The 25,572-nt window shown below is 41.0% G+C and overlaps 1 protein-coding gene across 3 annotated transcripts in view; it reads left to right on the plus strand.

Moving 5' to 3' along the window:
- RUBCN (rubicon autophagy regulator) overlaps positions 1-25,572 on the plus strand; it is a 48,102-nt gene that overhangs the window by 6,443 nt on the left and 16,087 nt on the right. The window contains exons 2-12 of one of the 3 annotated variants that reach the window (XM_065942774.1): positions 6,582-6,735; positions 11,130-11,213; positions 13,726-13,885; positions 14,744-14,850; positions 15,905-16,058; positions 16,697-17,230; positions 20,749-20,844; positions 21,544-21,659; positions 22,584-22,791; positions 23,297-23,401; positions 25,458-25,532. In XM_065942774.1, the coding sequence (XP_065798846.1) occupies positions 6,582-6,735; positions 11,130-11,213; positions 13,726-13,885; positions 14,744-14,850; positions 15,905-16,058; positions 16,697-17,230; positions 20,749-20,844; positions 21,544-21,659; positions 22,584-22,791; positions 23,297-23,401; positions 25,458-25,532 (1,793 nt within the window). The remainder of the gene's footprint in view (positions 1-6,581; positions 6,736-11,129; positions 11,214-13,725; positions 13,886-14,743; positions 14,851-15,904; positions 16,059-16,696; positions 17,231-20,748; positions 20,845-21,543; positions 21,660-22,583; positions 22,792-23,296; positions 23,402-25,457; positions 25,533-25,572) is intronic. The other 2 variants (XM_065942772.1, XM_065942773.1) reach the window with 2 other exon arrangements.

Here is a 25,572-nt window from a genome sequence, read left to right on the forward strand (position 1 = left end):
TTGGCTTTCTTATGTGACTCACAAAATGAACTCTGTTGTCTTTCATTCTATTCAGTAAGCAGATCTGAGTCTCCTGTATACAAGATCATCCAATATTGAGGAAGTCTTTCTGGCTATCTTGCTTCAGTGAGAGCACCATGAACATAAAAAGGGCTTTGGAATCTGTGCTAAGAAGCGATTTGACCCTGGTTTAAATGCAGTTAAGATGTTCTTTGGACATTGAGCACTGTAACTAGTTCTAATTATGTCACAAACTGTCTAATCCCAGAATTTTCTCTGAAGCAGAATGGGTAAGAAAGGTTTATACTAGGTACCCCTTCTGATTTAAAAAATTGGGTTTATTAGATTTATGCTAAGAACGCGTATTGTGGCAAATAGATGGAGGAACAATGGAAACAGTGAGAGGCTTTATTTTGGAGGGCTCCAAAATCACTGCAGATGGTGACTGCAGCCATGAAATTAAAAGATGCTTGCTCCTTGGAAGAAAAACTATGACCAACCTAGACAGCATATTAAAAAGCAGAGACATTACCTTGCCAACAAAGGTCCATCTAGTCAAAGCTATGGTTTTTTCCAGTAGTCACGTATGAATGTGAGAGTTGGACTATAAGGAAAGCTGAGCACCAAAGAATTGATGCTTTTGAACTGTGGTGTTAGAGAAGACTCTTGAGAGTCCCTTGGACTGCGAGGAGATCCAACCAGTCCATCCTAAAGGAAATCAGTCCTGAATATTCATTGGAAGGACTGATGCTGAAGCAGAAACTCCAGTACTTTGGCCACCTGATGTGAAGAACTGACTCATTTGAAAAGACCCTGATGCTGGGAAAGACTGAAGGCAGGAGGAGAATGGGAAGACAGAGGATGAGATGGTTGGATGGCATCACCGACTCAATGGACATGAGTTTGAGCAAAGTCCGGGCGATAGTGAGGGACAGGGAAGCCTGGCATGCTGCAGCCCATGGGGGTCGCAGAAAGTTGGACACCACTTAGCAGCTGAACATTCACATTGGATTTTTATGCAATGGAAGCTCAAAGGAAAAGGAAAGAAATACTACTATTACCTGTTTGACGGTGGCACTCTTTGTAGATTATCCTGTATTAATCAGCTGTTCTATCTGTTTTACAGATAAGGGAACTGAAACTTAAGGAGTTTAGTGACTTGCACAGCTGGTTTGTGCAGAGCTAGGATTCACATTCAGGCTGGCCTGACTATGAAGCTTATTCTCTTTCCACTGAAGACATTTTCTGTCTGCGTATTAAAATAGAAAAGAAATAGAAAAAAACATGGTCCTTTTCCTTAAGGAAATCAACCATATACCTGTAGATAATTTTTTTAAGGATTAATATGAGGAGGAATGATATAGGGACAGCGTGTATTGTGGAGTTTCTAACAAAAAATTTGTAACAGGTCAGATTATTTAGAACTTCTTGGGGAAAGACTGAACTAGAGCTGAACCTTAATCCCTGATTGGGACAAGAAGAGAATCATTCCAAGTGGAAAGGTCTCCATGAATAAAGTCATGGGAGTAGGCATGAGGTTAGCATGTTTGCAATAGAGTGTGGTAGAGACTGTCTTCAAACTGAGAAGTACTGAGCAGGATGGAGAATTTTTGAACTAAGGAGCTTGCATATCATTGGTGGTTAGGTTTCTGACATAAGGGATTTTCCTTCCTTTTGTTAAATCTACTCATTGTTAAAGAAATTTGATGTCATTAAAATGTAGTATGATTAGTAAAGCATTTGTTGAGTAGGTATAAAGTTACACAGCTTGCCTTCTAGACATTAGGATTCCTAGACATTGAAGTTCCCGCCTAGACTTTGAGGTTCTGCTATCAGCCACTAAAAGGATGGGACTACCAGTGGTTAGATTCTTCTAAGTGCCTTAGAGCTGAGAGCTGTATAATAAAGTCAAGTGTGTTTTTTCTATAAGCATATTATTTATTTAAAAAGCATCATATAAATATTTAACTACATACTCTACAAGTTAAATACTATATAATTAAAAACAAAAAATATAGAGCCAGATAAGAAGAAAGTTAAATGCAAATTAAACATTGTAGTTTCTTGCTATGTCAGTGTTATAATACTTATTTCCCTAATTATGTTTTTCTCTGCTTTAAGAATGAATCCATTACTTCTTTCCAGGAAATGCTTTCTGGCATTCATTAAAAGTCCTAGGTGCTTGCCTGACCACTGTCTGTCAGCATAAGATACCTTTGATACTTGAGTATTTAAAAAATCTTTTATGGTACTTTCCAGCTTCTTGTTTGCAAATTTGATATATATTATTGACCTTTCATTAATTGCTAGCCTGATGGAAGGCGGAAATAGCTCCTCTCTTATCTACATTGCCCTTATGTAACCAAAAGTAAACACTCTTAGCATATCACTATTTCTTTTAGTATATGTATGTTAAGATCACAAATATAATTTTACATTCTGCTTTTTATACTTTTACATACTTTCATTAGCTTTGGAAACTCTTCCTAATAATATATTTTACTGGTTTCATGGTGTTCCACACGTGGATGTCACATACCTCTCCTCAAATTTCAGGGATCACATCATTATCTGACTTGGGACAGCCTAACCTTCAACTCTGGTCTCAGGTAGATACCACATTCCAATCCAGATGACTGGCATGCTGTAGATGGGATATGCTAATAAGTTGGAGCTGTTTCTTTTTACCACTAAAAAGAGCACTGAATGTAGAAGATATACCAATATATATTTCTTGCATTGAATCTCATTTTACAGTTGCACAGTACTCACTATTTACTATAGATTTCACTTATTTTTAGTGATTAGTTTTATATTGGTTTTATGGTATAAGACTTCTTAAAAAAATAGCATTTATTTATAATTTACTGTTTTAACCTGAGTGTCACTTTTAATTGTGATTTGGCATGCTTAAGACTAAGTTGGTATTTAGGGAAACTGTTTTTCTCGGGTATCCTTATTTGAGTTGCTTAAGTAATTCCTGTTACTTTTCAAAGAATGTAGTCAAAATCCTCCAAAAAGAAAATAGATAGAACTTTATTCTGCAGTTGGCTTTGGTGTTTGTTGATAAAAATAATTCAAGTAGAGATGGATTATACTGTCCCTTGCCGCTTGGGCCTAGTTCTTCCTTGACATAGGGTGAGATGCTTAGAAAGACTTGCTTTTAATTTATGATTAAAGAAGAACACTCTGTGGGACTTTCCTGGTGGTCCAGTGGTTAAGAATCCCCCTTGCAATGCAGGAGACTCAGGGAACTAAGATCCCTCATGTCTTGGGGCAACTAAGCCCTGCACACTGCAACTAAGACCCGATGCAGCCAAATAAATAAATAAATATTAAAAAAAAAAAAAAAGAGCACTCTGTATACTTGCAGAAGTGGCTCTACAAAGGACTGCTTTGAGGCTCATCTAGTCCTTGCCTGTGCCTAGAGGAGGTTACATGTGAATGTATGATACCATTCAAATAATTATTACCAAACAGGTTTAGCTTAGGAAAGACTGACCTCAGTTGCTAACAATCTGGGTCAACGATGAGGAGGAATATTTTACTTCCCATGGTGATCTGTTGACATCTAAGATTCAAATATGAATGGATTAATCCAGCCACTATGTATGGGCTTCAGTTGAATTTAGTATTTTAACTCTGAAAATGAAAACAATATATTTACGAAAAAGGATGCTAAAAAAGGCAAAGACACTAAAGAGACTGATTATGTAAATAAAAAATTTTTTTAAAGTTTACTTTTTCCTCTACATGAGCATGTACCAAATATAGATGATTTGGTACATCTTAGAGTAAGAGCCACATTCTTCTGTAGCTTTGGTATCTCAGGGACACTTCATGGTGGGGAAGAAAAGTTTTTCAGTTCATCCAGAAGTTGTTAATAAATCTGAATGCTCAAGGTTTCTAGAGTTTCAGTGCTCTTTGTTAAAATTTTGGGATCAAAGCCCTAGGATTTAGGGTACTTAGTGTCTACATGCAGGATTTATGATGATGTTCTTTGATGGTTAAACTAGTAAGATCAATACAGAATGAATCAGAACACAGATATGCAGAGTCACTAGAGGAATCAGACTGGCTCTCAGGCCTGCACAACTTGACTGTAACCTGTTGGAATTGTGTCAGTCAGAACAGGCCAGATTAACCCTGAGGAAGCATAGGAGATGGAGAATCACTGAAGCAAAAGTTGGCAGTCAGTTGGCCTCCGTGATGGCAGTTTCTTACAGTACAACAATAAATGGCCTTTTAATGACTACCTCAGTCCTGTGTGCATCTTGGTTACCTTGAAATATCTTTCAGAACTGGTTTAGAAATAGAACAGGGGAATGGCCAACAGGTACATGAGAAAGTGCTCCACAAGACCAGTCATGAGGGAAATGCAAATCAAAACCAGAGTGTCATCTCACACCTGTTAGAAGGGCTAACATTTAAAAGTCAAGAGACAACAAGTATTGATGAGAATATGGAGCTAAAGGGACCCTAGGGCATTGTTGGTGGGATTATAGACTGGGGCAACCACTCTGAAAAACTGTGTGGAGATCCCTCAGGATATTAAAGATAGAATTGGCATATGATCCAGCAATTCTCCTTCTGAGTATATATATCCCAAGGAAACAAAATCACTATTTCTTAAAGATATCTGCATCCCCATTTTCATTGCAGTATTATTTAAAATGGCCAGGACATGGAAACAACCTACTAACATGTTTCCTAACATGGAAACAAACACTGACAGATGAATTGATAAAGAAAATGCCACACACACACAGACACACACACGGGAATATTATTCAGAAGGAAATCTAGCCATTTTTAACAGCATGAGTGGTGGGCATTATGCTAAGTGAAATAAATCAGACAGAGAATGATAAATAAGTATTATCTCACTTATATGTGAAATCCCCAAAACCCAAAGCTCATAGAAACAGAGAACAGATTGATTACTAGAGGCAGAGGATGAGGGGGTAGGGGAAATGGGTGAAATGGTCCAAAGGTACAAAGTTATAAGTCAGTTTTAGGGGCATAATATACAGCATGGTGACTATAGTTAACAGTTCTGTATTGCGGTAATATATTTGAAAGTTGCTAAAAGAGTAGATCTTAAAAGTTCTCATCACAAGGAACAAAAGTTATAACCATGAGGCGATAGATGTTCACTGAACTTATTGTGGTAATCCTTTCACAGTATATACATATATCAAATCGTTATGTTGTATGCCTTAAACTAATATAATGTTATATGTCAGTTATATCTTAGTAAAACTCAGTGGGGGGAGAAATAGATCAGAGGAGCCTGGTGACTCAAGTGTTTAATGACATAAGGTTAAAAAAACCTGGTGTCTCCCCATTTGAATAAATTCTTGATCTTAAGGGCTCTAGAGTAGAAGATCAGAGTGAGATCCATCTGACTTTTCCTTTTTAGATAATACTTCTGTACCAGACCTAGCTTCATTCATTTTATTTTGTCTGCCATTACTCTATTCATCCATTTTTCAAAAATGGCTTAGGAAGTATACAAAATGTATGAGAAGTTAGTTTTGAGCACTGATCGAGTTAAAACGGATTTCAATTCAGAACCCTCCTACCCTTGTAGCTATTTAAATGATACTAAAATGGTTATGGTAAAAGTCCCTTGAAGAAATTATAACCATCCCCAGGACTGTCCTTGAAGGGGAAAGAGTAGTGTTCTAACAAGATATGAAAAAACTAGGTAAAGTGTATAGTGTATCGGTTGGAGGCCCAAGAGGAGGAGTTTGATACCTCATCTCCTCATGTTTTCCTTATCCATTTGATTCTGTGCATCCAATTCTTTTTATTCAGTTGCAGCTGGTTTTGAATTTTTATTGGGTAAGAAGCTGTATTGAGAAAATGCTGGGAATCTGGGAGGGACCTTGAATACCATCTAGGGCAGCAATTTTTAGACTTTTCCAGTGAAGTACTTCAGATGATCCAGGAGAATAAGCCAATAGTTGATTGACTGGGGGACGAGTCATGGCTTAGTGCGAGCTTAGGACATTCTTGCCTCAATTTTAGCTTAAAAAATCATGGGAGAAAATCATTGGCAATTTTTATTCTTATCTATAATATTTGTGTACAAATATATATACTTAGTACTGGAAATACAGTTAATAAAAAGTTGTTTTTTGACTTTTTTGTTCAGCCAAAGGTTTCTGGTTTTCAGCAAATGCCCTTCATCTCTTTATACAGTGCTCACATAATGTCATTGCCCAACTGAGCCACTGGGGAAGCCCAGAAATGGATCTTAATGGCTCACGAGCCAAGAAACACAGGGTATGGGCTACTTGTGTGAGGATAACATGATAGTAGATGAAGATCACCTAACAGAGCACAATATGCTATGTAAATATGAGGGCTTTTTTTTTTTTTTTTAATTTTAAAATCTTAGTGTTCTTTACAGCTTCAGTCCTCTCAGAATTGGGTCTTACACCCAAGTAAAAAATTAATAGGGGAGAGAATGTTAGGATGTGGGACAGGAGGCTTCTTATCTTAGACTTTCTGTGACATGGTATGATCGAGTACAACAAAGAAACTAACCATTGGTATAATTGATGGCCTTGCAGGAGGGAGCACTGGCAGTTGCTGGGTAATTTGAAGACTACTGTGGAGGGTTTAGTGTCAGCCAACAGCCCCAATGTCTGGTCCAAGTATGGTGGCCTGGAGCGGCTTTGCAGAGACATGCAGAGCATCCTCTATCATGGGCTCATCCATGACCAGGTATGTATACTGCTTCTTTTCTTTTTTTTTTTGCCAGATTGGCCAGATCCCTTGTTGAAAAGAAACATTTGCATTAAGTTGTTGGCAGAGAGAAGATGAAGGCAACTACCTGTGTGAGCCCTCGAGAACAGGACTGTGATATGATGATAATGAGGAGGAGAAGGACAATGTGGTGATAAATCATTAATGTTTTCCTCTTAAGAGTGTCCTAGGATATAGCTGAGAAGTATTTACAGGATATTGTCATTTTTAGACTATCCTTTGAGCATCATTTTGCAGATAACTGGTTGATGCTTATGAAGGATAGTTTTTAGTTATAGCTTATGTTTTTTTCTATATAAACTTTGTTGATGTTGAGCTTCTTTTCCTTATATCCTCAAACACTCCAATAAGCTTTGAGTATTAAAAATGAGTTAAATCTCAGTGGTTTCTGCTTCAGTTCTCAATAGCAGTTACTCCATTTGCAGTTTTTAAATAAGGTTTGGTTCTGGGCAGAACTGTCAAGTGGGTCATTGGATCTGATCCTCCACTTTTTAAAAATCAGGCCTCATGTATATGTGCATAATTTGTGTTCCCAAACACTCATGCTCTTCCCTAGTCAGGGCCTAGTCTTCTTTCCTGAAAGCTTTTTCTGATCCCGGCTTGTCTTTCTTATTTAATCAGAGTTTATTCTCAACTAGCAGTCACACTGGGAAAATGTTGAGTTTTAAGGCAACTTTTTCACTCTCCTCTTTCACTTTCATTAGGAGGCTCTTTAGTTCTTTGCTTTCTGCCCATAAGGGTGGTGTCATCTGCATATCTGAGGTTGTTGATATTTCTCCCAACAATCATGATTCCAGCTTTGCTTCATCCACCCCAGCATTTCTCGAGATGCACTCTGCATAGAAGTTAAATAAGCAGGGTGACAATATACAGCCTTGACGTACTCCTTTCCCGATTTGGAACCAGTCTGTTGTTCCATGTCCAGTTCTAACTGTTGCTTCTTGACCTACATACAGATTTTTTAGGAGGTAGGTCAGGTGGTCTGGTATTCCTATCTCTTTAAGAATTTTCACAGTTTATTGTGATCCACACAGTCAAAGGCTTTGGCGTAGTTAATACAGTGGAAGTAGATGTTTTTGTGGAACTCTCTTGCTTTTTTGATGATCCAGTGGATGTTGGCAATTTGATCTCTGGTTTCTCTGCCTTTTCTAAAACCAGCTTGAATATCTGGAAGTTCACGGTTCACGTACTGTTGAAGCCTGGCTTGGAGAATTTTGAGCGTTACTTTAGTTTTTAATAGAGTCCAGTCCGACGTCCTTATCTCCTCTTGCTTTGTACATTTTTCTGAAACAGTCTCATTCACTTGCATTGTTTTAACTATCACCTGTACACTAACAGTCCCCAGCTCAGACCTCTCTGCTGAATTTTAGATCCACAAGACTACCTATCTGCTGTACATTATCATCTGGCTGGCTGTCCTACAGGCCAAGCACAGCATGACCCAAAACAAACTTATCTTCTCTCATAAGATTGCCCTTCCTCCTGATATTTGAAATACTAGTCGGTGACATTGCCACCTCCTCAGTCTCCCAAAGCCAGAGTTGGGAACTGCACCAACAGGTTTTATAGAAACCCAATACAGATTTCCCAGACTGAGGACCTACCAGATTAGAGGCACCATCATTTAGTCGTTCACATACTTGCATCTTGATAGTAAAAAAGTTCTTTTCTTGGGTCTGTTACTAATTTTGCATCATCATCTGGAGTGATCATTTTACTGTAATCACAAGACAGTTTTACCATCTGTGCCAGAAAGAGAAAATGTGTCATGATGAAATAGTGAAGTGAAATTCCTGAGTGAAAGATGCTTGGTAAATGCAACACAATGTTATTGTTATGAATAAGTAATAAGATCTGTGAAGGCACTTGGTCACCAGAATGAACACTATTATAGTGTATGGTCACCTACAAAATAGCAATAGTGTTAGTCAGTGGAAGCAGGGCAAACCAGACAGCTCTATCATACACATACATTCAGCAACTACAGGCTCAAGTGAGAAGAATTAAATACAAAAGAGCCTTACCACCTTCACCGCTGCATTGTTCTGCCTTGTAAAGATCTAAAAATTAAAGTCTGTGTCAAGGACTTGTTTTTTCCCTCTCATTTCCTCCCTAAAGATTAAGGCTTTCAAAGACTTCTAGCTGCTGTGTCATCAGGAAGCTATTCTGGGTGTTGTGCCCTTGGAGGGGGAAGGGATACAATGATTCACGCTGGGCATATCTCTTTTGGGCTTTCCTAGGGATGTGTTATGGAATGTGAACTGTGTTTTTTTTTAATCACTCAGGGCCTTAGGAAGCTATAACATCATAACCCTATTCTTAAAGGGATCTCATTTTCCTTGACATCTGCATCTGGACTACCTTTTAGTCTTTCCACAAGGCACAGTGTATTTGATAACCCCTTTTCTGCTGCTTGGAAATGTGGTGATGCTTAACCCCCGAGATTTCTGAGCTGACTATAAGTGCAAAGATCCCCCCTTTTCCACCACTAAGAAGAAACCTGTAGTTGGCGATATAGATGTCCCAATTTAAAAATAACAACAATAACAAAAAAGACCTCTTGTGTATGTGTATGTATGTATTTGGCTGTACTCTGCGGCATGTGGGGTCTTAGTTCTCTGACCGGGGATCAAACCTGTGCCCCCTGCTTTGGGATCATGGAGTCTTAACCATTGGAAGAAGTCACTGTTTATTTCTTTTCTGAATATGTAAATAACATATGTGTTTTTATTTGCTGAAAATTTTAAAATTATCGAAGAGTTTAGAAAAAAATAAGTTATTACCCTGTAGATAAGGGCAGTCCTGATTGTAAATCTGACTGTATTTGCGCAGAACAGAGGAGTAATCCTGTCCCTTTCTGTCTTAAATCCTCATGCTTGCTTTTCTTCCTTACCAGTAACTGTCCTCTGTGTCATTTCCTCCCTTCTCCCCAGAATAGGGTACTTTCATCTTCATTAAAAACCTGTGGCAGATATCTTTTCTCCTCAATTCTTTTATTTATTTATTTTTTTCTTTCCTCCTCAATTATTTTCTTAACAGCGTCTATGAATTTGTCTGCTGCCTCTTGGTCAGCAGCAGCTGCTTCTCCGAACCTCTTTCTAAAAATTTTAAACCATCCTTTGTTGGCATAAAATTCTCTAGCTTTAGATCCTCCACCATTTTTGCTTTCAGTTGTCACATGACGACTTTGCTTTTTCTTGAATCATATTAGAGTCTTTAGGTATGTCTTCCCTATAGCAATCCTGTACCATCATAAAAGCTGAGCTTTCAATATGTGATTAAAGTTATTTCTAAAAAGTACAAGATTTTTGTGCCTGCTGGAGTAGCTATAGCAACAGCTTCACAAATTTCCTTTTCTTTTTTTACCATAGTCCTTATACTGGATTCATTTATCTTGAAATCGTGGTTAACTGCACCTGTAGGCCTCAATCTGTGGTGTAGATTCGACTTTTTCTTATAATGCCATGACTTTGCTTCTTGGAAGCACTCCCAACATTGCTAGTGGCACTTTGTCTGGGTCCCAGAGTGTTATTCAGAGTCTTTGCTATTACATTAAACACAATGGAAAATACATGAGAACTGGGAGAGGTCACTTTTTACTGCAGTATATATTTTACTGAAGAGCCGAATAGCACATACAGATATGATTAGTGTCACATGGCATTTTGAGTGAACACTTGCAACATTTGAGCTCACAACAATAACAGGAGGTGGCTGCAAAATTATTATAGTAGTATATAATTGCATAAAATTAACTGTGCAATTATGATTTGATGTTTTTCTATATGTTTGTTTACATTTCTCTTGCCTGCAAACGGCACCATGTATGGCCCGTAAGTGTGTGTATAAGTTTTCATAAACATTAACTTTTCGTAATAGGTATGTATATATTTTATGATAGTAAATTATAAAGTAGGCTAGCATTTACATATGTTTTATGGATTCATGAGATATCTAACTTTCCTTATTTTTTTCAATATTTCCAAGCTATGCAGTTCATCTATGAGTTGTTTTCAAATTGTTACAAACCTTCAAAATTTTTTTCCAATATATTTATTGAAAAAATTCCACATAGAAGAGGACCCACACAGTTCAAACCTGTGTTGTTCAAGGCTCGACTGTATAACCTTCTTTATCATATGCATATATTACCTTCTTAAAAGAACAATTAGAATAGTTTTTAACAATTGACCTTTAAAAGGGTGACTATCTGTATGTGTTCCTTTGATTGCTGTTGAGAACCTTTATTGTGGCAAGGGAAGGTTAGGCTTTTCTTTTTCCTCTCTTTGAATAAGAACTGGATGTGGTCCAAAATGGTAATGATTTGTTTACCTTATGTATTCCTGAAACAGGTGTGTTGCCGCCAGACTGATTACTGGCAGTTTGTGAAAGACATTCGCTGGCTCAGTCCCCACTCAGCCCTTCATGTGGAGAAGGTAAGAAGTAAAGACAACCGCAAGGCTTTGTTGTTTGATGTTCTGTATGCAGAGTCTCCTAGGCTAGAGGGATGGCATATGCCAAGTTTCCTATTAACCAAGGAGAGGAAATTATCCCTGTCGGACTGATTTGGAGAGGAGGATGCTTTAAAAAATAAGCCTTGCACACTCCTTGCTCTCGGCCACTTTCCCTCCTCTAGGGAAGGGGTATAAAGTTTTGTTATTTTCAAAAGATTTGCGAATATGGGACCAGAATGACGCTTTTCAGAATCCAGAGCAAATGGCAAGAAGTTTTCTGAATGGGTAGGGGTAAGTAGGACTGATATGTGGTAACTGTTTAAGAAGAGGAGGATACACCAAATACAAAAAAATGTGAGGTTCCTGGAGACCAGTGTCAAGTGGAACCTAACACATTCCCAACAACTTTAGCTTCTGTTGTAGCCCTCTACTCTCCTGTTCTCTCAGCTCAGTTTAGTAGCCCTGGTTCCCAGCCAGGGACAGAGCTCCGGGAGGTTAGGTAACTTGGCCAGAGTTACAAAACTAGTTCCAGAGCAATCACTGCCAAATATATATGTTTATTTATCTAACCCTTGGTTGTGGAAATTTTCAAGCATAGTCAATATTAGATTAGTGAAATGAACCCAAAGTATCCATCACCCATCTCCAGTACTTACTGATTCATGACCAGTCTTATTTCATGTGTATCACACTTACTGCCTCATTGCTGAGGCGATGTCTGGAAAAGTACCTTATTTTTAAATTATCAGGGAACCAAATTATAGGGTGGTCACTCTGGCCATTTTTTTCTGAGAAAAGACCAGAGCACAGTGATTTTCTTACATGGATTTTTTTTTTTTTTTTTTTTTTTTTGGTTCGTATCACTTTATTTTTCTCACCAAACCCCGCTCTCTAACTTTCTTTTCTTAAATGTGTTTCTATAATCATTTCCTCTTAGAAGCTACCTGAAAGTGCCATTCTTACTTTTTTTTTTTTTTTTTTTTTTGCTCTGATTGTGGGCTATGAAACCTTGCTTTTAGAAATAGCCAATAGGAGTATGTTTCAGATAGAGAATGCTCTGGTGAGAGCCAGAAAGAGGTGCTCAGGTGGCTTCTCTTTGGTAAAGAATCTTTGGGGGCATTTTTCCTAGATTTCTTACCCCAGGTTTTTCTTGCCTTCTTTTCTGGTTGCTGTTGTTCAGTCACTAAGTCGTGTCCAACTCTTTGTGACCGTATGGACTAGAGCACACAGGCTTCCCTGTCCTTCACCATCTCCTGGAGCTTGTCAAACTCATGTCATGTCAGTGATGCCATCCAACCATCTCATCCTCTCTCGTCCCCTTCTCCTCCTGCCTTCAATCTTTCCCAGCATCAGGGTCTTTTCCAATGAGTCAGTTCTTCCTATCAGATGGCCAAAGTATTGGCGCTTCAGCTTCAGCATCAGTCCTTTCAAAGAATATTCAGGACTGATTTCCTTTAGGATTCACTGGTTGGATCTCCTTGCAGTCCAAGAGACTCTCAAGAGTCTTCTCCAACACCACAGTTCAAAAGCATCAATTCTTCGGCACTCAGCTTTCTTTATTGTCCAACTCTCACATCCGTACATGACTACTGGAAAAACTATAGCTTTGACTAGACAGACCTTTGTTGGCAAAGTAATGTCTCTGCTTTTTAATATGACGTCTAGGTTGGTCATAACTTTTCTTCCAAGGAGCAAGCATCTTTTAATTTCATGGCTGCAGTCACCATCTACAGTGATTTTGGAGCCCAAGAAAATAAAGTCTGTTACTGTTTTCATTGTTTCCCCCATCTATTTGCCATTAAGTGATGGGACTGGATGCCATGATATTCATTTTTTGAATGTTGAGTTTTAAGTCAGCTTTCTTCCTCTCCTCTCTCACCTTCATCAAGAGGCTCTTTAGTTCTTCTTCACTTTCTGCCGTAAGGGTGGTGTCATCTGCTTATCTGAGGTTATTGATATTTTTCCCAGCCATCTTGATTCTAGCTTGTGCTTCATCCAGCCTGGCATCATACTCTGCATAGAAGTTAAATAAGCAGGGTGACAGTGTGCAGCCTTAATGTACTCCTTTCCTAATTTGGAACCAGTCCATTGTTCCATGTCCAGTTCTAACTGTTGCTTCTTGACCTGCATACCTGAAATAGAAGACTCTATGAAAGAACCTAGGGTGTCAAGTTCATTTTTCCTCTGAATATCCCAGAATAGATGCCTCTTTGGAGTTAGAACATAAAGAGACAGATGTAGCAGCTTTGTCCTCTCCTGGAGCTGCATATTATGTCTTAACTGCTTAGTCCCTTTCCAGTGGTCCACACCAGCAGCAGGGCCGTTAATCTCTTCCCACCTTCTCATTCCTCTACAACATCTAGATGCTAGCTGGAGGGCAAATACCTCTGATTAACTCCTCTGACCTTGCTCAGTTTAGTTTTCCTGTCATTAGGCCTCAACCTCACTGGATTGATCAGGATGTATGTTTTGACTCATGCTTCTTTGCTCCCAGTTTATCAACTTGCATGAGAACGGCCAGAGCAGCACGGATGGCGTGAGTGAGCGTGCCGTGGCTGAGCTGTGGCTGCAGCACAGCCTGCAGTGCCACTGCCTCTCAGCCCAGCTCCGACCTCTGCTGGGGGACAGACAGTACATCAGAAAATTCTACACAGGTAGGTAGAGGTCACCTCTCCAGGCTTGCTGCATGGACTTCCTCATTCTCCTCCACTTTACTCTTCTTTATAGACCCACTCTTACCCTGGGGTCACATACGTTTACTTGATATCACAGAGATTCTAATCAGAAACATGTATCCAGTCTTCTCTCTAACATCTTGTGTAAAACACAGTCACGCTTTATGCTAAGGTATTTCCCCACTCTTATATGCACAGATCAATAAGAATAACTACTATGGGGGGGTAGGAAGGGAGAATGGGGACTTAGAGTGTCTTAATGTGGACAGAGTTTCAGTTTAGGAAAGTGATGGGGAGAGAGATGATGGTGAGAGTTGCACAACAGTATGAATGTACTTAGTGTCACTGGCCTGTATAGCTAAACATGGTTAAATAGTAAGTTTTATATTATGTGGCTTTTACCACAATAGAGAGTGTTAATAAAAGAATTTATACTATTTACTGAGAGTTTTCTATGTTCTAGTCAGTGTTATCTATATTTTATACATACATACCTAACAGTAACTCTGAGAGTTGGGTATTAATACCCCTATTTTCTAATCAGAAAAGCAGAGCTCAAAGGAGATCAGGTGATTGGCCAGAGTCTCCCAAAGTCAGAGATCACATCTGGGTCTTTCTGATTTTGTAGCCTCTTGTCATAGCCTCCTTGCTATCCTGCACATGACTTAGCCTCTTCTGTACTTTATTTGTCCCTGGTTTCCCTCTATCTGCAGTGATATGATTCTCCTTATCTTTGCCTTTTCCCTCTCTCCTTCCCTGACCTTCTCCCAGGGCCATATAGGGAGGCTGAAGTTCTCCCTAAGGGGCTCCATCACTGCAGTAGTTTTCTCTCCCCAGATACTGCTTTCCTGCTAAGCGACGCCCATGTCACGGCCATGCTTCAGTGCCTGGAAGCAGTGGAACAGAACAATCCTCGCCTGCTGGCTCAGATTGATGCTTCTATGGTAAAGGGGAAAAGGAATTATCTGTGTCTGTTTTCTGGCCTCCTAGACCTCAACATGATGCAACCCTGTGTAGCAAACTACTTCACTTAGGCAGTTATGAGCTGAAAGGCTCTTATTAAGAACAAACAGAAAACTTAGAAAAAGGAGAGGAGGTACCATTAAGTATCTGTTGAAGTAAAAAGCCTATTTGTAAGCAAGCTTAAGTCTATTTGAGGAGGCAGTTGTCTGTTTTCTTTTTTTTTATCCTTAAAAAAATCTTTAGTTTGAGTAAGCACCTCCTGAAGGGCAGGCTTGATAAAATGGCAGAGGGATGATTGTGAATCAAGCTGACTGTAGATAGAGCATCAGATATAGTGTGGCCTAATGTTACATAGGATCATTTCTTCCAAGGAAATTTTGTTATTTTGTGTTGCTTATTTTTCACTCTCCAGGTCACTCATTCCATCACTAATATCAGTGCCTCAGCTAGAATGGAATCACAAGCCCTCTTTCTTTTGTGGAGGGATCCCCTATCTCTCCTGGTTTTAAAATTTTGATTCTTGCTTGCCACCTATTGAATATTCTCTACACACCAGTCATGGTGCTATGCACAATGCATGTATCATCTCATTTAATCCTCACAACTCTGTAAAGTAGATATTAATCTCATTTTATAAAGGAGGCAAAAAAATAAAAAATAAAATAAAGGAGGCCACTGAGGGACAGAGTAGATAAGTCATTTGCCCAGAGTTTGGACCAAATAACTTGTGATAGGGCCTGGCTTTGAGCCCCAGTGTATCTGACTTCTAACTCCTCATGCATAGACTTAAGCCCTTTGCTGTATTGCCTTCACGATAAAGCACTCCTGGTCTAATCACCGAGGATTCCAGCTGCAGAAGCCATGATGTTTGCCAGGACTTTGAGCTTTCAAAGTTGTGTGCTGTGGTAGAGGGTACCTGTGCTGTCTCTACAGGCCCTGGCTGCAGTTCAGTTTCTGCCAGTGTTTCTATAATACTGTGCCCTTCCTCTGAGGGCCACTATCCTTGATTCTGACACTTTTTTTTTTTTTTTATAGTTTGCCAGAAAGCATGAGAGCCCACTCCTGGTGACAAAGAGCCAGAGCCTGACAGCTCTGCCTGGTTCCGCATACACCCCTTCAACCAACAGTGCTCAGCATTCCTACTTCGGGTCCTTCTCCAGTCTCCACCACCTCCCCCCCCACAGCTTAGGTATGGGAGCAGTGAGGGATTGTGAAGACATGTATCTCCAGCCTTGGAAAACAGAGGACATAGTGGTTGCTCACCCACTGGCTATGATAGAGCCTCTGGTCAGTGCAGTTTGTCACACTTCATGTCTCAGTATGGAAGTCTTAAAAGAGGAGTATAGCAACTAGCCTAAGATAATTCAGTAGAATCATTAAAGTAACAGAGGAAAGAGATGTTTTTAGTTTCCCCTGGGTTTCTAATCCACATCACCAAGAAGGCATTTCAATAATAATAGCTCACATTTCCTCAGTGCCTGCCACATGTCAGGCTCTGTTGTCGTCAATTTGTTTATATTATCTCATTTAATCCTCAAAACAGTCCTACGAGGTAGGTGTTATTATTATTACTCATTGAGCATTATTATTGCTCATGGGGAATGCATACTGGTAAGCAAAAAAGCCACTGTCTCAAGAGCTCATGCTTTTGGCCTAGCTGCTTCTCAGTAAATTTTACTTACTTTGAATGACTTAACCTTTTCTGAGGTGACATCATATGTCCTAGGCATCCCCATTTAGGGAGTTCAGTCCTTAGCTTTGGAGTTCATACATACCAGCTCAAAAGCTCCCAGCTCACCTTTCCTTCTCTTTCTTTTCATATCCTAGAAAGAAGATCTACTTCCTTTTCACTCTCTGGCCCACCCCGAAAACCTCAAGAAACCAGAGGGCATGTCTCAGCAGCAGAGGATCAAACTGTCCTAGACCCTCTGCTTCCAATCACTGCATTAGCCAAGGACTCCCCCGCGACCCCCAATGAGATGAGCTCCAGCACTCTGACCAGCCCCTTGGAAGCATCCTGGGTCAGCAGCCAGAATGACTCCCCAAGTGATGCCAGCGAGGGGCCTGAGTACCTGGCCATCGGCAACCAGGACCCCCGGGGCCGGACCGCCAGCTGTCAGAGTCACAGCAGCAATACCGACAGCAGCAGCTCCAATTTGTTCTCCTCCAGCAGCTCCCAGAAGCCAGAGTCTGCTGCTACTTCTCTAGGGGACCAGGAGGGAGGTGGGCAGAGCCATTTGTCCAGTATCCTTCGCAGATCTAGCTTCTCAGAGGGGCAAACGCTCACTGTCACCGGAGGAACAAAGAAGAGCCATACTCGCTCCCATTCAGACACCAACATTGCCTCTAGAGGAGCCCCAGGTAATGATAACCACCAACCGCGTGTCAGTAAGGTGGCCTCTGAAATTTCTAGTGGAAGGGAGATTTCTTCTTAAGGGTCTTCAAGTGGCAGGAAGAGAAGTTATTTTTCTGAAGATTATAAAGAGTATCCTGCTTGTAGTGGAAAAGAGAAGTTTGTAATTTAATGTGGATACCTAAATCCAAAATCTCTCTGAGGATACTTACGTTTGTTCCTTAATACATTGCTAAATAGTAAGTGTTTTCTTGGATTCTTTCATAATTCTTTAGCATCAAAGGATAGTGTGACTAATCACAGTCTAAGTTTTAAATGTGTCTCTCAGACAGAGGGGAAGTACTAATGAGCTTTAAAAATAATCCTGTTAAATTCTTTCCCTGAGAAGTTTGGTCAGAATATAATAACAATAAGAGAGAGGCAAACTGATACTAGGATTCCCTGATTAACACTAGAGATGCAGTGAGTGTCGGGTGACGGGACCTAGTAAACAAGTAGGTGGGCTGACCGCTGCATCAGTAATTCAGACTGAAAGGCAGTCAGGTAAGGAGGCCTTGGCTACTGGGACCACCCTCACACAAACACCAGCTGGTAGCAGAGAGCATCCCAGGCACGGCCAAGGTGGGTGTCGCTGCTTTTGCTGTTTCCCTGCCATCATCTTTCCTAGGTTGTTGGTGTCTGGCAGTCTTTGGTTGGGTTTCATTTGTAAGAACATCTCCATAAATGCAAGTGTAACATGGACCTTTGTGCTCAAATCCAGTTCTGGGTGGAAAAGCTTTGGAAATAAAATATCAAAATAAAGCAGGAAAATTAAGAGCATAAAAGGAAGATATTCTTTACAACTAGAGCTGCTGTTGATTTCTGTTTATAATTTCTAAAAGGTGAGAGCTAAGACCCTCATCTGAAACTTTCTGAATTTTGTCTCTGTTTTCCCCTCAAGAATGTGGGTTGGCTTATTGGAACTGGTTCAGAAACCAAGAAACCTCCAATTCAAAATCCATCTTCCCATGAGCCTTCTTAGATGTGAAGAGTGCACAGGTTAGACCCTTACTTTGCATCTCCTGGAGCAGATGTGGTGTCTGCTGTACTCCAGGTTGCTGACCTTTGAGTAGGTAAAACTCCCCTCTCCCCATTCTTGAATCTATGTGGATTCCAGAAACCACAGTAACCTGCATTGGAAAAGGGAGCCAGAGAAAACCTAAGCTGGAGGGTCTGAGGGAGTTTGGGTCCTGTGCAGCTTCTCATACGTGTCATCCCTCCATCTGTACTAGGGTTCCCTTGCAGGAGTTACACCTCCACATTTGCTGGATAAAAAGACACTCTTTTTCTCACTCTCTGTTCTCGTTTTCTGGACTCTCCTCTGCACCTGTCTGTCTACATACAGGAGGCCCCAGGAATATCACCATTATAGTTGAAGATCCCATTGCAGGTTTGGGAGTCAGTCCTCCTCCTTTCTGTCCACCACCCCCTGCCTCCTTTTGCTCCTCTGTGACCATCTTGCTTAGTGCAGAACTTCCTTTTCCATTCTGGTGTCAATCAAGCCTGGCTAGTCTGGTCCTGTTGTGATGCTTGGACCTGGTTGTAAAATGATACCAATATTTTATGTGATATGTTTTCTGCTTATGACTTCCAAATGCCTCATTCCTTCTCTCAGCAGCTTTTGGGAGGTAGAATTCATACTAGTCAATCCTGTATTGCCTAGAGGTGAAACTGAGGCCTGCTATTTGTTAAGACATCATGATGAATCAATGGCAGAATTTTTCTTATAACTGAGTACTTATTATGATTTACTTTATTTTCCTTGAATTAACACCAGAATATGTTTTCTCCTCTTTCTGTGGTCTTGGATGTGAGTGCATGTTTTTGCCTCGCCTGGACTCCCCTGTTTCCTTTTTCTTTTATTTGTCTTCCTTCTCCTGTAAATTCCACCTCCTCCAGCCCTACCCCTTCATTCCAGCCATCGCAATAGATTTTTCTAGTGACTTAAGTCTGTGTCTTTGGTTTTCACAGTGGTGTTCAAACTGCATGTGTGTTCCATTCTGGGTACATAATGCATGGAGATACTGATGCTGGAATGTGTCTACAAGGCAGAGTGGTGAGGGTGAACTGAAAATGATGAATGGCTGAAGACACTGGGTATGTTAGCATGGCAAAGAGGTTAAAGAGAGACAAGCCTGCAAGACTTTTGTTTAGAAGAGCATTGCCCTTAAGGAGATGAGAAACTGAGATGACAGATTTCAAGTCAGTGTGAGGAAGTTCTGAGAATTAGAGCTGATCAGTTGAATGGCAGCATCAGGAGGTAGTGAGGTCAGTGAGCAAAGCTGGACAGCCTTTTCATATGCATCTTCTCGCACGTGTCATCCTTCCCTCTGACTAGGGTTTTCCTGGTGAGTGAACAGGATGCTGGTATTGGAGTGTGTGTTGTGCCCTGAGTTTGACTCGGGACCTCCGAGGTTGTCTCTGAGTCATGACTTCTCACCATCACATCACAGTGACTGCTGGTGTGTAGTGAGGAGCAGAGCCCACTGCCAAGGCCACCAGGGGACACAGAGTTATTGCTTACTATGTAGGAGCATTTTTTGTGAGAGGAGCAGTTGACAAATTGGCACCATCTGTCAGGGAAATGGGTTGGATGCTGCTCATTCATTCATTCTCCCAGCGCGTCCTGCTCTTTTCCCAGGCACCCACGGGCTTTTCTGCCTGCTAGTCCTTCTGTGGTGCTGGGAAATTTTGTGTTTCCCTTTGGAGAAGATCAGTTTCCATTTCCTGCGAACTGTGCCTGCTGATGTTCCTCCCTTTTCAGTTCTCAACATTCCTTGAAAACTTCTACCCAGACACTTCTACCTTGCAACCTTCTTTTGAAACCCCTCCCTTCCTTCTCCAGGAAGGCTGAGTCCACAGCCCTGGGGCTGAGCCCCTTGGTTATAGGGTCATCAACCTTGGCTTCTCTAGCATTGTTTTGATGCTTCTTCTAAGGGTATTGCTGGGTGTTGTTTTGTTATTCTGCCAGTTCAAAAATAGGTTAAATTTGTAAGTATGACAAATTTATATTTCAGGTTCAAGAGAAGCCATATCCTAGTATTTTTTTAGTGACTTTAATCCTTCTGATATTGTTCTAAAGTCTAGTGTCAAGGATCAGAAAAGCTGCAATGTGTTTGTGAGGACTGTTTTCTAAACTGGTTTATCAAGAGGGCAGAAATTGGCTGATATTCCTGAAACACTTGGTAAGAAGATGGAAGAGGAGAGAACCGATCATGAACCCATGTTGATTTCTTTTTTGCCTTTGTGTTGCTGCCTTTCAGGTCTCGTTTGCTCTCTTTTCTCCTTAGAATACACTGACTTCCCACCTCCCTCCCTCCGTGTGGTCCTGCATTCTTGGATTGTGTCCTGTTGGTGTGCCACCTCTCTCCTGTCCGGGAGGGCGTGGGGAATGGGAGCAGTTAGATATTGAAACTCCAAGGTTGGGAATATATGTGTTGCTCACCTCGTATGTGTGTTTTTACTCCCTGGTGGCCACTGACACTAGAATCCTGCAGTGATAAGTCGAAGTTGAGAGGCCCCTTGTCCTACTCTGGTCAAAGCAGTGAAGTCAGCACACGCAGCTCTCTGTACATGGAGTATGGTAAGTGAGCACTAGGAAGGCCAGGCTGCAGTCATGTCTTTGCTCTGCTCCCCCCGTGCCTGCCACTCTCTGAGCTGTGGCTCATCTTAGCTCTGTGGAGGGCGCACACCATACAGTCTCACCCTCCCCTTCATCATTTTCAACCACCGTGCTAGAAATCACATGGCCCCACCATTTTTTCTTGCTCCTCTCTGCTGTAGGAGTCCCACCGTCTCATGCTGTGGGTGTTACCACCGTGAATGTCTGGTGAGCCAGCTACAGTGGCTCTCTGAGTGGGTGAGACCTTGAAAAGAGGCCTTTGAGTGTCTGAGCCTAATGACCAGAAGATCAACTCCACATTGAAATTATCCATAGGAAGAAGACATTTGTTTCCTTGTCTGACTCGCAGCACAGGTTTTTTTGTATTTTTTTTGTGGGTAGGAGGATCCGTAAGTCATCTTTAAATTTAGGTGGTCAAAAGGTGGTCCAGGCTCTCTCCATTTATTCCACCGTTCTCTAACCTAGGCGCTTAGTGCTTTGGGATTCTGAGATTCAGAGAAACTCGTTTAGAAGGTAGACATCTTTCTAACCTATTATTGGGAAAGACTTGTGAGCATCTTTAGCGTTAAAATCATCAGATCTCTCAAAGAAGCTTGGCTGTAAATAACATTTGCTTTTCAAAGCCAGGGCTTTTGACATCCACATTCCATTTTCCCACAGAGGGCAGTCAGTACCTGTGTTCAGGAGAAGGCATGTTCCGAAGACCATCAGAAGGACAGTCGCTTATCAGCTACCTATCTGAGCAAGACTTTGGCAGCTGTGCAGACCTGGAAAAGGTGAGGACACTAAGGAGCCACTGAAAAGCCCATGAAGGCAATGGCACCCCACTTCAGTACTCTTGCCTGAAAAATCCCATGGGCGGAGGAGCCTGGTGGGCTGCAGTACATGGGGTTGCTAAGAGTCAGACATGACTGAGCGACTTCACTTTCACTTTTCACTTTCCTGCATTGGAGAAGGAAATGGCAACCCACTCCAGTGCTCTTGCCTGGAGAATCCCAGGGACGGGGGAGCCTGGTGGGCCGCCGTCTATGGGGTCGCACAGAGTCAGACACGACTGAAGCAACTTAGCAGAAGCAGCAGGGAGATCCAGCCAGAGGGGTATGGTGCCATTTGTCCTAAACAGGTTTTGAGTGCACAGCTATAACATGTGTGTAGACTACAATACAGAGAAGTCACCATAAAGATAAGCTCAACAACTTCTATCCTTGGATAACTCTTCAGGGAGCTTATGCTCCTCACTGAGTCCAAAAATATTACTGATCTTGCCTTAAAAGCTCCCTTGGGCAGAGAAACATTGAATTTTAGTCACATGACCTTGACCCTGGAACCTTAGATAAAGACTTTCCCTGAAATCGGCTTCTCTATTTTGTTCTAAGGCTCAGATATGTAATAAATAAAATGTCCCTGTAGCATTTTATGGGCTTCCCAGGTGATACTATTGGTAAAGAACCTGCCTGCCAGTTTAGGAAAAACTTACTTCTCTGTCATATTTTTATGTGAAAAGTGGGACAGGAAGGCTGGGCATGGTCAGATACAAGAGCAAAGAGAACCTGGAGCAGATTTTCTGGCCATCAGCTTTCTTTCCAGTGGCAGTGTGCATTTCCCCTGGGTGTTTTGAATGAAAGCAGTGCATATCTTGGAAGTTCTTTCCAAGAGACCAGTCACTGAGGTGTCCCCTTGTTGGCGCTCTCCTTCCCCAGGAGAATGCCCACTTTAGCATATCGGAGTCTTTGATCGCTGCCATCGAGCTGATGAAGTGCAACATGATGAGCCAGTGCCTAGAAGAGGAGGAAGGGGAGGAGGACAGTGACAGGGAGATCCAGGAACTGAAGCAGAAGATCCGTCTTCGTCGCCAGCAGATCCGCACCAAGAACCTGCTCCCCGGGTACCAGGAGATGGAGCATGGAAGTGAGTGAGGCTGTGAATGCCTGTTCCTACCCCTTCAGGGCTTCTGGATAAGACATGGTACCTCGTGGGCTTCCTTTTCTGTCTTTATATGTTCATGTGAGATGTTATACCCAAGCCAAGGGTTCCTCTGCTGTCAGAAAGATTTTCTGTATTGTTCTGATTTTTTTTGTCCTACTAGACCAGAGTCCTGGAGTTCGTCTATGTTCTCCCTCAGACATAGCTTCCAAAAAATAGGTTTCTGATATGAGGAGAACTGAGGCCACTGGTTGCAGATTCCCTTTCCAGAGAGCAGTATTTCCTGCTTATGTGAAACTTTTAAGGAGATCAAACTAGAAAGGGAAACTAGAGCTGGTTTCCATTTCCCCAGCATAACTGCCAGTCAAGCTTCTGTTTACTTTTCTATTGAAGTCCTGCCAGTTTGCTTTTACTGTGACCCTAGAAAGTGTCAGACACCTCTTTCTGTCCTGTTCATTTCTGGTTTGTTTTTTTTTTTTAACGTTAACAGGCTTTCGGCTCACTTCCAGCAGCTCCCAGTTCAGTTCACGTGATTCAGCACAGTTCTCTGACTCTGGCTCTGCTGATGATGAGGTTGATGAATTTGAAATCCAAGGTATGATTTAACACTTTTCATGGGAGCTTTCATTAACTCTTTCAATTTGGAATCATAGATGGAGAAACTTTCCCTAAATAGGGAGTCTTCAGTATGGTTCTTTATGGAATGTTGTCAGCTGTTGTAAGGGATAACTTCTTTTGTTAAAAAAGCAAAACCTATTTAACATTTAAGCAGAAAAGAACACTGAAAGGAAGTGTTCCAGTAGAGTGGGTTGGCTGTCGATGTCACCCTGGAGTTTCTTCCTCAATTGCACCTTTCTCTCAAACTCTTGCTCTAATTCCTCCTCCTAGCAGTCCAAAGCTGGCCCACACCTACATGAAATTAGAATCCTATTCTCTTGTGCCCCATAATACAAATGAAATTGTTTTGAAGTGTTTAAAAGGAGCTTTATTATAATCATAAAAGAAAAGGAAAAAAAGAGTCCCTGGTAGGGAAAAAGCAAACTGGAGGGAAAATGTCAAGTTTTTTTTTTTTTCAAAGTGGAGCTTTATTTTCTGTCCTACCCACGCTAATTTGCATAGCAGAATCACAGATTCTTATGAGCTTCTGCTTAGAGAAGAGGAGGGGCTCTTACCTGGAAAGGCAGTTGTGTTAAATCAGGTTGACCCATGATTAGTAGGTTAATCCATGCCTGAAAATAATAAATTTCTTCATCTTTCTATCAGTGCAACCAAAAATTGAACAAACAGAAAACCAAACAGTTCAGGGACATAAGCTCTCACCCTACGACTGGAACCAAGAGTGATTTTCTTATAGAGCTGAATTGTGTCTGTAGATCTCCATTGTAACATGATGATGAATAGATCTTTTATTGCATGAGGCTCTGACTTCCTGTTTATACCAATTTCGAGAACCCATTCAGCTCCAGGTCTGGTAGCTGGGTTTCTTCCCCATTCAGAAATACAGTTTTTACATATATTTTTCCAGGTCTTTGGGAAGTCTTCCTCCTTTTTTCTCCTTAATACATCTGGTTTCTCTTTATAACAGTAACAGATAGTCACTTAAAACTTTTTTTTTGGTATGTGGTTTTCCAACAATTCTCCAGTTCTCTATATGCCAACTGAATGGCCTACATTTCAGTTCTGACACTAATTCCTGGGGTTAACACAGAGCCCACAGATCTAGGGTTCAGTCCCACGGGACAGCTCCATCTTTAGATGCTAGCTGCCAGTAGGGTCACCAGGCTGCCTGTACTTCTCTGTGACCAGCTGCAAACCCGAGAGTTCCTACAACTCCCCACTCAGTTTTGATAATTCAGTAGAATGACTCATAGAACTCAGAGAAGCACTCTATGATTATAGTTTATTATAAAGGATACAAATGAGTAGTCACGTGAAGGGGAGGTTCATAGGGCAAGGTCCCAAAGTGTCTTCAGCTCAGGAACCTCTGTCTCCATGGAGTCAGGGTGTGCCACTCTCCCAGTACCTCGACCTGTTCACCAACCAGGAAGCTCTCCCAAACCTCATCATTATCAAGGTTCGTTAAGTAAGCATGAATGATTAAATCATTGGCCATTGGTGACTGAGTTCCTGCTGCTGCTAAGTCACTTCAGTCGTGTCTGACTCTGTGAGTTCCTGAGGTGGGACTAAAAGTTCTAATCTTCTAATTACCTTTTTCTTCTGGCAACCAGCCCCTTCCTAAAGCTGTCTAGGTGGCCCCACGAGTCATCTGATTAACTTAAACTCAGATTTAATCGAAAAGGGCTCATTATGAATAATAGACATTCCTATCACTTAGGAAATTTCAAAGTTTCTAAGAGCTCTATGCCAGAAACTGAACAGAGACCAATATCCATATATATAAATATACATATATATATTTAATATATATATTTATAATATATAACAATAATAACTGTATAATATATAACAATTTATATATATATATATAAATCCTAACTGTGGATGTAGATTTCTAAAAACAGTGTCAGCTAGCATTTGGAGCAAAAGTCAAGTCCTGATTCCAGGAACATGTGGTATAGAACTGTCATTCTCATGAATTTACTTCCTGTCTGAATACTAAAGGGCCCCCTTTTATAATCATTATTACACAGATGGTAGTGAAGGATCTAACCTGACTCAAATGTCAAAGAATGGACTCTCAGTGTCAGTGGCCTCGCTGTTTTCAGGTAGCCTGTGTTAGAAGCGTGGGTGTGCTCATACATGCAT

This window comes from Muntiacus reevesi, chromosome 8 (genome assembly GCF_963930625.1).
Source record: "Muntiacus reevesi chromosome 8, mMunRee1.1, whole genome shotgun sequence".
Classification (NCBI taxonomy): Eukaryota; Metazoa; Chordata; class Mammalia; order Artiodactyla; family Cervidae; genus Muntiacus; species Muntiacus reevesi.